Source organism: Rhinoderma darwinii, chromosome 7 (assembly GCF_050947455.1).
Source record: "Rhinoderma darwinii isolate aRhiDar2 chromosome 7, aRhiDar2.hap1, whole genome shotgun sequence".
In the NCBI taxonomy this organism is placed as follows: domain Eukaryota; kingdom Metazoa; phylum Chordata; class Amphibia; order Anura; family Rhinodermatidae; genus Rhinoderma; species Rhinoderma darwinii.
The window spans coordinates 3,971,255-3,983,993 of NC_134693.1; the positions used below are offsets into that span (position 1 = coordinate 3,971,255).

At 48.6% G+C, this 12,739-nt stretch overlaps 1 protein-coding gene across 1 annotated transcript; it reads right to left on the bottom strand.

Annotated features, from left to right (window-relative positions):
* Positions 1-356: 356 nt before the first annotated feature.
* On the bottom strand, positions 357-10,774 carry PRDX1 (peroxiredoxin 1). Its single transcript, XM_075832606.1, has 6 exons — positions 10,681-10,774; positions 6,141-6,257; positions 5,455-5,608; positions 5,169-5,291; positions 4,722-4,852; positions 357-640 (listed from the first exon to the last, which is right to left on the bottom strand). Exons 2-6 carry the CDS (start codon positions 6,244-6,246, stop codon positions 555-557), a joined length of 600 nt encoding a protein of 199 aa, XP_075688721.1. The 5' UTR covers positions 6,247-6,257; positions 10,681-10,774; the 3' UTR covers positions 357-554.
* Between the last annotated feature and the right edge of the window lie 1,965 nt (positions 10,775-12,739).

Consider the following 12,739-nt stretch of genomic DNA (forward strand, 5'->3'; position numbering starts at 1 on the left):
GAAATTCTCTGAAACCAGCTCCATAATTTTCAGTGGTTTTGACTGTGTGTGAACATACCCTTACTCTTCCCATGGCTTCAGGCCTATAAATATTGTGCGCTCTGGGGGTTGCCATGGTCGCATTAGACTACCTGCATTGACTTCCTGTCACATGACCTCCACACGTGTTCTATGAGAAGTCACATGACAGGAAGTCCCCACACAGCTGCTTTTTTACCGGCTTTCCTTACAGTCCCAGGAAATGATCACACCAGCGTGTGAAGAGATCTGTGGGAAATGACTGCCGCAGGACGAGGGGATGTAGCCTCACCGACTCAGCGCAGGACGCGACCGTCTAAGGAGCCACAGACACCGGGTCATTCCCAGAAGAACTTTAATTGGTCTTTACAAAAATTGCCAGTCACAAGGAATGTTACAACAGACGTAACGCCATCCCGCAGACGGCGGCGGCCGCCATATTCTACATCACTGCATTATAAAACGTTCCTGAAATACATTAAACTTTCTATAGAGGGCCGAGACCCCCCAACTACGACGGGCAGCAGCGCCTGCCTTTACTTTTGCTTGGAGAAATACTCCTTGCTCTTCTGGACGTCGGGCTTGATGGTGTCACTTCCGGGTTTCCATCCGGCCGGGCAGACTGCAACAGACAAGAGCGGCAGCCGTTACAACAGAAGCGTCAGCGCTACGAAATCCACCCAAATTAAAGGGCCAGTCCAGAATTATGTAAGTAAAGCACAATCATTGTATCATGTATGAAGAAAATTCTGCAATATTGTATCAGCGGTGGGAGGGGGGGATTTATTAAGTCCTTTAACCCCTTCGTGACCAGCCCATTTTAGGCCCTAATGACCAAGCTATTTTATTCGTTTTTCTATAGTCGCATTCTAAGAGCTATAACGTTTTTATTTTTTCGTCTACATAGCTGTATGAGGACTTGTTTTTTGCGGGATTAGTTGTGCTTTTTAATGGCACCATTTTTGGGTACATATAATTTTTATATTAACTTTTATTAACCTTTTTGGGGGGGGGGGGGATAAAAAAAAACTGAAATTCCGCCATTGTTCTATGCGTTTTTAAATTGACGCCGTTCACTATGCGACGTAAATAACATGTTACCTTTATTCTCTGGGTCGGTACGATTACGGCGATACCACATATGTGGAGGTTTTTATGTTTTACGACTTTTGCACAATAAAAACACTTTTGAACTAAAATTATTTGTTTTTGCCTCGTCGCTTTCCAAGAGCCGTAATTTTTTTATTTTTCCATCAATGTAGTGATTTTTTTGGGCTTGTTTTCTGCGGGACAAGACGTAGTTTTGAATGGTACTGTTTTGGGGTGCATGGGACTTATTGATTCATTTTTATTATGACTTTTTTGGGGGGCAATGGAAAAAAATTGCAATTTCGCCATGGTTTTTTGCGTTTTTTTTTACGGTGTTCACTTTGCGGTTTAAATTACCTATTAACTTTATTAATGGAGTCATTACGGTCGCAGCGATACCACATATGTGTACTTTTATTTATTTTTTTTACACTTACTAAATAAAACCACTTTTTATGGGAAAAAATTGATTTTTTTACTGTACTTTTTATTAATAATCTTTATTTCACTTTGATGACTGATTTTATTAGTCCCACTCGGGGACTTTACTGTGCGATATTCCGATCGCTGCTATAATGCTCTGGTATACTTCGTATACCAGAGCATTATTGCCTGTCAGTGTAAATCTGACAGGCAATCTGTTAGGACGTGCCTCCGGCGCGTCCTAACAGGAATATGTCCAGGGCAGACCTGGGGGCTTTTATCAGTCCCCCGGCTGCCATGACACCCCATCGGAGACCCGCGATTTCATTCGCGGGCCGCCGATGGGTGACAGAGGGAGCGCACGCCCTCTGTAAACAAAGTTAAATGCCGCGGTCGCTATTGACGGCGGCATTTAACGGGTTAAAACGGCCGCGATCGAAGTAAACTTCGATCGCGGGCGTTGGAGCAGGAGCTCAGCTGTCATCAGACAGCAGAGCCCCGGCTCCTGCCTGTACGGGAGACCCGTGCAGGACTTAGACTAGGCTGACGTGAAAAGGCGTCAGCCTAGCCTAAAGCCCATTAGTGAATCACGTGAAAAGGCGTATTGGTGGTCACTAAGGGGTTAAGAATTGGCGTAAATTATGGCACAAATCTACGGCTGCTGAATGTGCACCAAATTACAGTGACATTCTATGGCAGCGCAGTTTAGTTGCAGATTAGGGTGTGAAACAGTCTTCATTAATTCCCCTTGGTCTTAATTCCTGACCATTTTCAACATGTGTTTGCTGTCAGTGACTGGAAACTATTAGATCAGTGTTGGGAAAACAAAACCTCTGAACCCAACGCGTATCACACATCTGTCTCCTGTCCTGAGGATTGTCTAGACCGGATACAATTGTAATTTATCATTTTTAGCCTCTGGAGATAAATAAAAAAGGTTTCCATTCATTGACAGCAAAAAGATATTTAAAATAGTGAGGAAATGAGAAAAAGAATAAAATATATATATATTAGGAGTCTATCAGAAAGTTGCAGAACTTTTCCATTATGATAAAGCTTCATTTACATAGGACTGACCGGCGAGCTCCGTATCTCACATGCTGGGAAGGAGTCCGCTACAAATCAATGCGGATCAGACGGATTATTAGATCCTGTAGTCCAGTCCTCAGGTCTCCCCGGACGGTCAGGTTTTATGGGCGATATAAATGGCCGGCACACGAGGAACGGCCGCTGGTGTTTTCTGGATATCCTGACATGTCGGGGGAGGGGGGACCCGAGGACTGGAGGGCAGACGAGACCATAGACTGATATTTATGGTTTTATATGAAGGGTCATTGTGCAGAGAATTGTTCTACGTTCTTCCCGTCCCAGTCCTCCAGACAAAGACCCCACAACTTTATACATTTGGTGGCCGCAGCAGATCGTTATTGTATGTTTTACAAAGGAAAAAAAAAAAAAAAAAAAAAAAAAAGTTAGAACATGGTGACAATTTGAGCCAACTTGTCTACTGAGCAGGGGAGGGGGGGGTGCTTCTTTTTTGCAGGACGAGCTGTAGTTTATTGGTACTATTTTGGGGTACAGGCATTTTTGATCACTTAACTCCATTTTTTGGGGAGCGAGGTGACCAAAAAACAGCAGTCGAGTCTTTTACGGCAGTCACCAAGCTGGTTAAACATTATATTCTAATCGATTGGACGCGGTGATACCAGTTATCCGAACTACTAGGGGGGGGGGGGAATATAAAACAAATGGGTAAAGAGTTTATTTATTTTTTACGTACATTAAAAAACAACTTTAATGCACTGGTTTTATCCTGGGGGACTTAAAGCGGCGATCGTTGGATCACTGGCACTATATACTGCAGTACTAACGTATTGCAGTATATAGTGATTAGGACAGGTTTTATAGATGGCAGAGCTGATGGCATTGATCGATTAGGACCCCAGACTGCCATGACGAACATTGGCACCCGCCATAGCATTGCAGGGGTCCTACAGCATGTCCGAGGGGGATGCAACCCTCATTTTAACGCCTTAGTCGCGATTGACCGTGGCATCTAATTGACTTAACAGGCGGAATCAGTGATCCTGGATGGCGCTGGTTGCAGTGAGGTGTCCTGCTGAGTATGGAGTGCGCTCAGCCCATGAGCCCGCTCCATACTTCCCCTTCACAGCTGCCATGTACCATGTCGCTAAGGGGTTAAATGAATAAAATCCAAATATTGAAGACCTGCCGCTGCTGCCTCCATGCGCTATAACCCCCCACCCCCAAGGACTGAGACGGTCAGAGTGCGACACAGGATTGGTAATTAGGATTTATGGTCGGCCTCTGATCAGCGGCTGTTACCCCATCACAATGTCTGTCCAGGGCACCACACACCGCGGCATCTGGAAAATTAGAGAGAAATTCTGACGAATCCGAGATCTGTTGTGTCTTGACGGGACTCTGTACTGTGCCCTAATTACCAAGTCACGCCCGTCACACCCAAGAGGGAAGGAATTAACACCTACAGGGGATTTCCCCAGACGAGCGCCCGCACAGCGACACGCTGGATATATCAGGGGGGGCCAGCAAAAGGGCCCCAGTAATCTCACCTGATCTATTCTGTGGACAGGGGTGATTAACAGTATTCGTAAAAAACATCAGTTAAGATCTCTGCTTGCCGGCAATAAACGGGAAGAGTTTTGCCAACATCCTGAATATCTGTCCTGTTGACATCCAACTGACACAGGAACATGACGACTTGTTACAAGAGCGCTGATGCATTGTAACAATCTGCAGCAGTTTAACGCACATAGTCAAGATGGGTTTTCAGTCTGTTTGCTGTCAGTGAATAGGCACATTCTTATTTACATGCCAGGATCTTGGGGGGGGGGGGCGCTTCCCTATAAGACCACCACCCAATGCAGAGGTTTCACTGTATATTCTAAAGCAGCAGAATGTTAGAAAGTTATTGAACCCCTGTAGTATCCTGGGAATGGGGGTCCTGGCGGTATTGGGGGGGGGGGGGGGGGTAATCGCTCATGGGACCTTCAGTCTGATCTGGAATATCACAGCAGAATTATATGACCTGAAAACCCATAAGAGAATGAGGTACACTGGACCTCAAACCTCAGTGGATTCATAGTGAAGTCCCCCCAGACCCCCTGCAGTTGCACCGGCTTCATACAATGTCCTCACGGGCCACTCACCTTCACCATACTTGTCCGTGTGCTGGAAAGCCTGAACCAGCCGCAGGGTCTCATCCACCGAGCGGCCGACGGGCAGGTCATTAATGGTGATCTGACGCAGGATTCCTTTATCATCCACAATGAAGAGGCCTCTGAACCGAGAAAAGAGGGAGAGGTCAGCATCATGAGGAAACCCCTAACCCAGAGATTAGAAGTGGTCGGAGCAGCCCTTTATAAGAGCTCTTATCTGAAAGGGTTAACTTAAAGGAGTCTCAGACAAACTCTAAAATCCCTGTAGGTCTGGCAGAGCGAGATTTCTAGAAGTTACTGAGCCGGATTTGCAGTTTGCCAACACAACTGGGGCCCTGCGCCCCCGAGGCCCATAGCTCCCCCTGCAGCACATTAGAGTAATGGCAGCTCACTCCACCATGGCCTCAGCTGCTGCAGAACACCAAACATTCTTCTCACCTGAATGAGATCCCCTCGTCCTCCTTGAGAACACCGTAGTCCTGTGAGATTGTGCGCAGAGTGTCGGCTACCAGGGGGATCTTCATGGGGCCCAAACCGCCATCTTTCCGGGAAGTGTTGGTCCTGAGCAGCAGATACAGGAGGTTAAGGGCAGAACCCACATAACGAGAAATTAACAGAACTTTTAAACTGAGCTTAAATTTGTATAAGACCGGGCAGCGGCCCTTTCAGGTTACTGCGGGCACATGACCGGTTATCACCACACAGACCACGACAAGGAACGTACCAGGCCAAGTGGCAGAAGTGAGAGTCCACGGACGCACCGATGACCTCGCAGTTTATCTTCTTGAACTCCTCCACGCGGTCGCTGAAGGCGATGATCTCCGTGGGGCAGACGAATGTGAAGTCCAAGGGGTAGAAGAAAAACACGATGTACTTTCCTGCAGGGGGATGAAAATCCAATCACCACGTCATAATACGATCATGTGACTCCTGACTCCACCCCCTCGCCATCCACAAACCCATTTTTAAAACGTTGCTCGGCACTTCATAAGATTTTCCTTTGACAGTCATGCCCTGCACGGAGTGTCCCTTTAAGATTTACACAAACCTAGAAAACCCCTCTAAGTACCCGCATGACCGATACTGGAGGGCGGCAGAGTTTTCATTGCTAATTAATGAACTTTCTGTATTTGTGACTTTTCGGTGCATTGGAATTTAAAGGGATCCGTTCCTGTTTTCAGTAAACCATTGTGGGGGAGGGGGGTGACAACTTCTGCAAACATTACTTTATATAAACACTTACTGGGTGCTGCATACCGCCAACCCCCCCCCCCCCCCCGGTGATAGCAGCCGATCATGGGGGTCCAGCTTACATTAGTGGACAATCCCTTTAAGTCACTGATGCTACAAGTGATCACTTCACAGCGCCAGGTTTTACAAGGGGAGACGGACGACACTTAAGCCACAAACCTCTATAGCTCGAGAACTTCAGGTCTTGGAATTGTCCATCGGGCATCACGGCCTTTGCAGTAAAGTCCGGAGCAAGTTTACCAATTTTAGCGTTTCCGGCAGACATGTTGATTTAGTCTAAAAGGGGAAAAAAAATAAGTCAATTAATGCCAACGCACCGCGCAGCTAAACATAAGATTCATCCTCCGTCACAAATTAAAAGCCACTGGATTAAAAAGGATCATGTGACTCGGGCGAACGGTGCAAGAACTCGAGGAATCGGCGGCAGAGTTGGAATTTCTAGAGCGACGATCACAAGGACGACCGGAATCTGGACCCTGAGACTAGATCTAAAGGGGCACTCCACCCCGGCCATACAAAGATGGAGGACCCTTCTAAGGAGACCACACACCTCGCTGGCACCCACACCCCAGTGCTAGGGACGGACCACCTACACTTTTGCCCCTTGGCATCAGTATGGGCTCACCAGTCCTCTATAATAAGAGTCACTGCGCCCTCTGATCAGGTCACTCTAGGTGATCTACATCTACTAAAATAGTTTAAACTTTTTTCCTTTAAAATGGACATGTCATACTCTAGTTACATCCAAAGCTGCATCCAGTAACATCTAGATAAATAACCTTCCTAGACCTGTGAGAATTCCCTGGAAAAAAAAAAAAAAAAAAAAAGAAGACGGCAGAGGTGTGGGCTTGGCATGGACTTCCTGAATACACTATTGGGCCACTAATTAGAGGCACTTTTACACTGGCCAATAAATCGGACAAATGGGGGTTGTGGGGAGCGCTCGTTCCAGACCATTGCTCGGTGTGAACGCTCGTTAATCTACTGATCGGATCATTTTAAAAAGTAAATTGTGGTGGTCGGCAGAACATCTTGGTGTAAACAGGAGACGCGCTGCCGACATAACGGATGGGGGGGGGAGATGAGCAATCGGAGTAACGAGCGCTCGTCCCCATCCATAGCTCCGTGTGACAGGAGCAAACCAGCGCCGGTAAACGAGCCGTCTCGTTGACACAGAGGACCCTTAATTACAGAAGTCTGTCCAGCAATGATGGGGGTATTACTGAGCGCTGCACCCACTTCATTATGGGGCTCGGGGGGGGGGGGGGGGGGTGTTCGGAGAGGAGTTACAAAAACAGAACCAACTACGAAAAATCCCTTGAAACAAGCAGACCCCATAATAGAGGAGCGCAGGTCTCAGGGGTGTCTTAAAGGTACAGAGCGCTGATCTATAAAATAGAGAGAACGGTGGAGAACGCAGCGATCAATGTAATAACCAGGTGTCTCCGGCGCAGAATATCCTTCACTCCTCTTCTCGCAGTATCTGCTGACGGAAAGTGGTGTAAATGTATAAATATGTGACCCCCTTCCCAGCTCTACGCCCTGTATACATAGGATGCCGGATACGCCCGCGGCCTCCAGTCTTCTGCCCGGGGAAAAACAAGTCACACCAAGAATATCCCAGCGCAGACAGTTCATCATCCTACAGGAGGCGGAAGCTGCGGAGACCGGAGTGACGGACGGGCTGCAAGAATTGGTCACCCTGGATCCTGGTGTCTGTGATAAATGTGAAGCGTCAGCAGCCGCGGTTTCTGCCGTCCACGCAATTTACTCCGCACTTTAAGTCATTCATTAACTTGCACTTGCGGTCGAGGTTCACGTCTTCCACCGCCACAGATCCAAGCATCAATAACCGCTTTCTGGATTCCAAAGGGCAACAAACAGCGATCCTGCCCTGGACATACCAGCGAGCGCGGTCACCCCGCAGCACAGAGGAATTTACAGAGTTTAACGTAAAGTCACGAACCTATCGACCCGCAACACGATAATGTTTACAGGCAGTTTCCGCTTTTATGTAATCACTGACATAACAGTCCACAACTTTCTAATGACAAGTTTCAATGCCTGACCATTTAAAAGCTCTGTGCTTGCAGTCAGTGAATGGAAACATTTGGCCTAGTCCTACTGGCACTGCTGCAAGTCTACGCGTATCAGTTTGTAAGGGGGCATGCTGACCAATAGATGGTATATCCACAGGATACATCAAGGTCTCATAGGTGGGGGTTCCGCCTCTAGGCCTGTGACCCCCTTCAACAATCCAACTTATCCGCGAGCGAGAGAAGAAAGCAGTGCAAGCATCTTATGGAAACGCCAGAACCGTCCGAACACTCCATGAGGAATGCAGCTGTGTGAGCAGGACTAGGCCAGGGCAAAGTTTGCCTCAGCGAATGGGAAAACAGTTTGAATTCCAGCAGCAAGCAGAGTTATTGAAAAGAGGTGAGGAAATGAAAGCCTATTAGAAAGCTGCAAGAGTTCATTATACAACGATTCAGTGTCATTTACATAAAACCTTGTAAAGGACTCGGCCGAAGTTATAAACCGTTAGTTATACCGGAGCAGCTACCGAGTATCCACTGAGCAGGACGTATCCAAGCCAAGTCCTGAGATACACTGGAGGTTTCCACATGGAACAATATCACCCACATAACATTACATAGAGTGACTGCCAATAAGTGAAGGGCCTTCAAAGAAAAACCGCCAGTAACTCTCCACAGAAACCGCCGGTAACTCTCCACAGAAACCACCGGTCACTCCCCACAGAAACCGCCGGTCACTCTCCACAGAAACCGCCGGTCACTCTCCACAGAAACCGCCGGTCACTCTCCACAGAAACCGCCGGTCACTCTCCACAGAAACCGCCGGTCACTCTCCACAGAAACCGCCGGTCACTCTCCACAGAAACCGCCGGTCACTCTCCACAGAAACCGCCGGTCACTCTCCACAGAAACCGCCGGTCACTCTCCACAGAAACCGCCGGTCACTCTCCACAGAAACCGCCGGTCACTCTCCACAGAAACCGCCGGTCACTCTCCACAGAAACCGCCGGTCACTCTCCACAGAAACCGCCGGTCACTCTCCACAGAAACAGAAAAAAAAATTTGAAAATCTGAAATAATCCTCAAGAAATACGGAGCTAGACTCCAGTTACCGATAGTGAAAGACGACTTGTGCTTTATTAGGAGGAAAATAATCCAGACATGGCGGACAGTGCTAGATATCCGATACCAAGTACAGCGCAACACACGGCGGACAGCGCTATTCTAGATAAGACTGATACAATGTAACACGTGGCGCGCGCTCCAGACATGAAACATTGTATCAGGACGGATATAGTAACAGGAGCCGTACAATACTGGATACAATGTAACACCCGGCGACTCCTGGTCCAAACGCTCCGACGCTGCCAGTAAAGAGGATTCCGCAACCTCCGTCTCCTGCCAAATTCTCTGTCATCAGCATCACAACAACGAACTATTGTATTCATAGCGGCTGGGTCCTCCGCGTCCAGGACGGGCCCCTGTCGCAACACAATCCCGGGGCCCTGTCGCAGCACGTCCCGGGGGCCCCAGAGTCAGGATCAGTTTTGAGCCAAAAGGCAGGAACAGTTTACAGAAAAGACTGTTCCCCTCCTGTGACCCCGTCTACAGGCAGATATTGGGGGCCGCACGTTACTGATGTGAGGAGGCGCCGGCCATGTCCGCCGATATCGTTATTAGTTATGGACGGTGCGTGGACTTTGAGGACCCATCCCCCGCCTGGAATTCTCGTGTTTATAAGACAAATATCCGGCTGCACATTGTTCCTGGTTAGAACATCTCCCAGGGCCCTCCAGACACTACCACCCCCAACATGCTCTGACACACACTGGGAGTTGTAGTATCCCCAACATGAGGACAGTCTAAGGGCTTATTCACATGAACAGGATAATCGGCCGGCAGTTTTCTTTAACATCCATCACACGGCTGCGTTCAAATTAATAACTTACGGGGCTGTTCACACGGGCGGTTTTTTGGGACCATGTGAATGGCCTGTGAGAGAAAACCAATAATTTGTGCCCCTTCTCAGATCCCTCAATAGACGCAACGTGATCGTCAAGTTTGATCTCTTCGGCTGACACTACACGAGCGAGCAGTAGAACCTAGTTTTAGGCCGCCCCCCTGATCGGACAGTTTAGTCTGGCGCGTTGATGGTTGGATCATATGAACAATGGCAGACGATTAATTGGCCGCGCTCCAGCCGATAGTTGTGGACGGCGACCGAGGGTTCCTGATCAAAAACGCACAAGACCTAAAATAAAGCGCGCAGGAGGGCAGACCATAGATCGTATATACAGGAGGCAGCGGACATAACTGCTGTGTATATGGGTTGGGGGTCATACATGCTGCACATGTTCCCCTATAGACACAGCCCCCTCCCCCTGCAGGTTATGAAAGAGGAAACGCTCAGCCACAAATCACATCTCCAGACTTACACAATGCATACACAGAAGTGCGACATATACGGGACAAAGAAGCGCGACATTGACAGTGATTGACAGCACAGAATTAACTCCTCGTGCGCCGGTCTCCGGGGGGGGGGGGGGGTACAGCCGGTTTTGTCCGGAAACTCCATCTCCTCTGCGCCAAGACAGGTGCAGTAAAGCGCGGGCGCGGAAGGTGAAAGTGCCAATAACCCTCCCCCATCCCCGAGTGTTACTCACAGTGCGGGTGCTCGGTCCGTACAGCAGGCGAGAGGAGAGGCCGCGTGAGCTCCCTATATACTGCTGATGCCTGGCACCGCCCCTCACGCTGCTCCTCCCCTTTCTGCAGAGCATCACTGTCCCCACGCGCTGCAGAGGATCTCACCCCGCTTCTCCAGTTACAGAACATCTCAGACTTCATCTACAGGAAAACTCTACCTCCTCTCCTTGCTACAGAGCATCTCTCCCTCGTTGCAGAGTAGCATCTGCAGCACATTTCATCTCTACCTGTTGCAGAGCATCTCACCCCTATCCTGCTGCTCCTACACAGTACAGGGGGTTTATATGGAGAGATTATTCAATAGAGATGTTTTTTTTCTATTCAAATTGAACACCCACCTGCAGAACATCTGTCCTTTCTCTTATGGCTGCAGAGCATCGCAGCCCGTTCCCCTATTTATACTTGTTTATAATTTGTTTCTTTTTTGTAGTCATGTGACCTGTTGTTTGTTACGTCACGCTCTCCCACATGGGGACGCTACCCCTCAAACGAGGTGAGAAAGTTCCAGCATTTGTGAAATGACGTCAGTGACGTGAAATTAGGGCATGTTCACACGGAGTCTTTTCGGACTGTAAATGTCCAAAAAACAGCTGAAAAATCGGACGCAGAACGCCTCCAAACATCTGCCCATTGATTTCAACGGGAAAAACGGCGTTCTGCTCCGACGGGGCGTGTTTTACGCGGCCGTTTTTCAACTAGACATAGACTCTATAGAAAAACAGCTGCAAAAACAGCCGTTAAAAACGCAGCGAAAAACGCGACTTTGATTAAAAAACGTCTGAAAATTAGGAGCTGTTTTCCCTTGGAAACAGCTCCGTATTTTCAGACGTTTTTTATTTTGTGTGTGAACAGAGCCTAACAAATGTGGAAAATTACGGAGGCCGGCGGTCAAAACGCCAGAGCGTGTGATCACTATGGACGCTCTTGTGATGAGCCTCACCTGTTGCTTTACTCACGGATCCGGGAGAGCAGCAGCTGCCATCACTTCAGCCTATCCACAGGGTTGTGCCTGCTCAGCATATCCTGACCAGGTGAGCCGTTCAACTTTATGTTCATCCAAACCCACTAAGGTTCCACGCTATGGAGCGCCATCTTTTTCTCTTTTAATTATCAATGTATAAGAGGGTCCGACACCTTGGACCCACAAATTAGCAGAACGAAGGGGCAGTTGTTTATTCAGTCACAGCGCCGTACGTCCTGGTGTGGCTGTGTCTGGTACTACGGCCCTGTTCGCGTAGATAAGTTGAGCTGTAGTACAACTGTATGTAAGGTGCTGATCGGTTGGGGTCCCAAGGGTTGGACCCCACTCATTGTACTTTAATAGCCTATCCTATGGATCAGCCATTAGTTAGTAGTCCCCTTTTAAGAAGACATCCCTGGTGGTCTAGGGTTGTGAGGGATTTAGTGGAGATATCCCTGGTAGTCTAGGGTTGTGAGAGAGTTAGTGGAGACATCCCTGGTGGTCTAGGGTTGTGAGGGAGTTAGTGGAGATATCCCTGGTGGTCTAGGGTTGTGAGAGACTTAGTGGAGACATCCCTGGTGGTCTAGGGTTGTGAGGGAGTTAGTGAAGACATCCCTGGTGGTCTAGGGTTGTGAGGGATTTAGTGGAGACATCCCTGGTGGTCTAGGGTTGGGAGGGAGTTAGTGGAGACAGCCCTGGTGGTCTAGGGTTGTGAGGGATTTAGTGGAGACATCCCTGGTGGTCTAGGGTTGGGAGGGAGTTAGTGGAGACATTCCTGATGGTCTAGGGATCTGAGGGAGTTAGTGGAGACATCCCTGGTGGTCTAGGGTAGTGAGGGAGTAGGTGGAGACATCCCTGGTGCTTTAGGGTGGTGAGGGAGTTAGTGGAGACATCCCTGCTGGTCTAGGATTGTTAGGGAGTTAGTCAAGACATCCCTAGTGCTCTAGGATTGTGAGGGAGTTAGTGGAGACATCCCTGGTGGTCTGGGATTTAGAGGCATAGGTGGAGACATCCCTGGCGGTCTAGGGTTGTGAGGGAGTTATTGGAGACATCCCTAG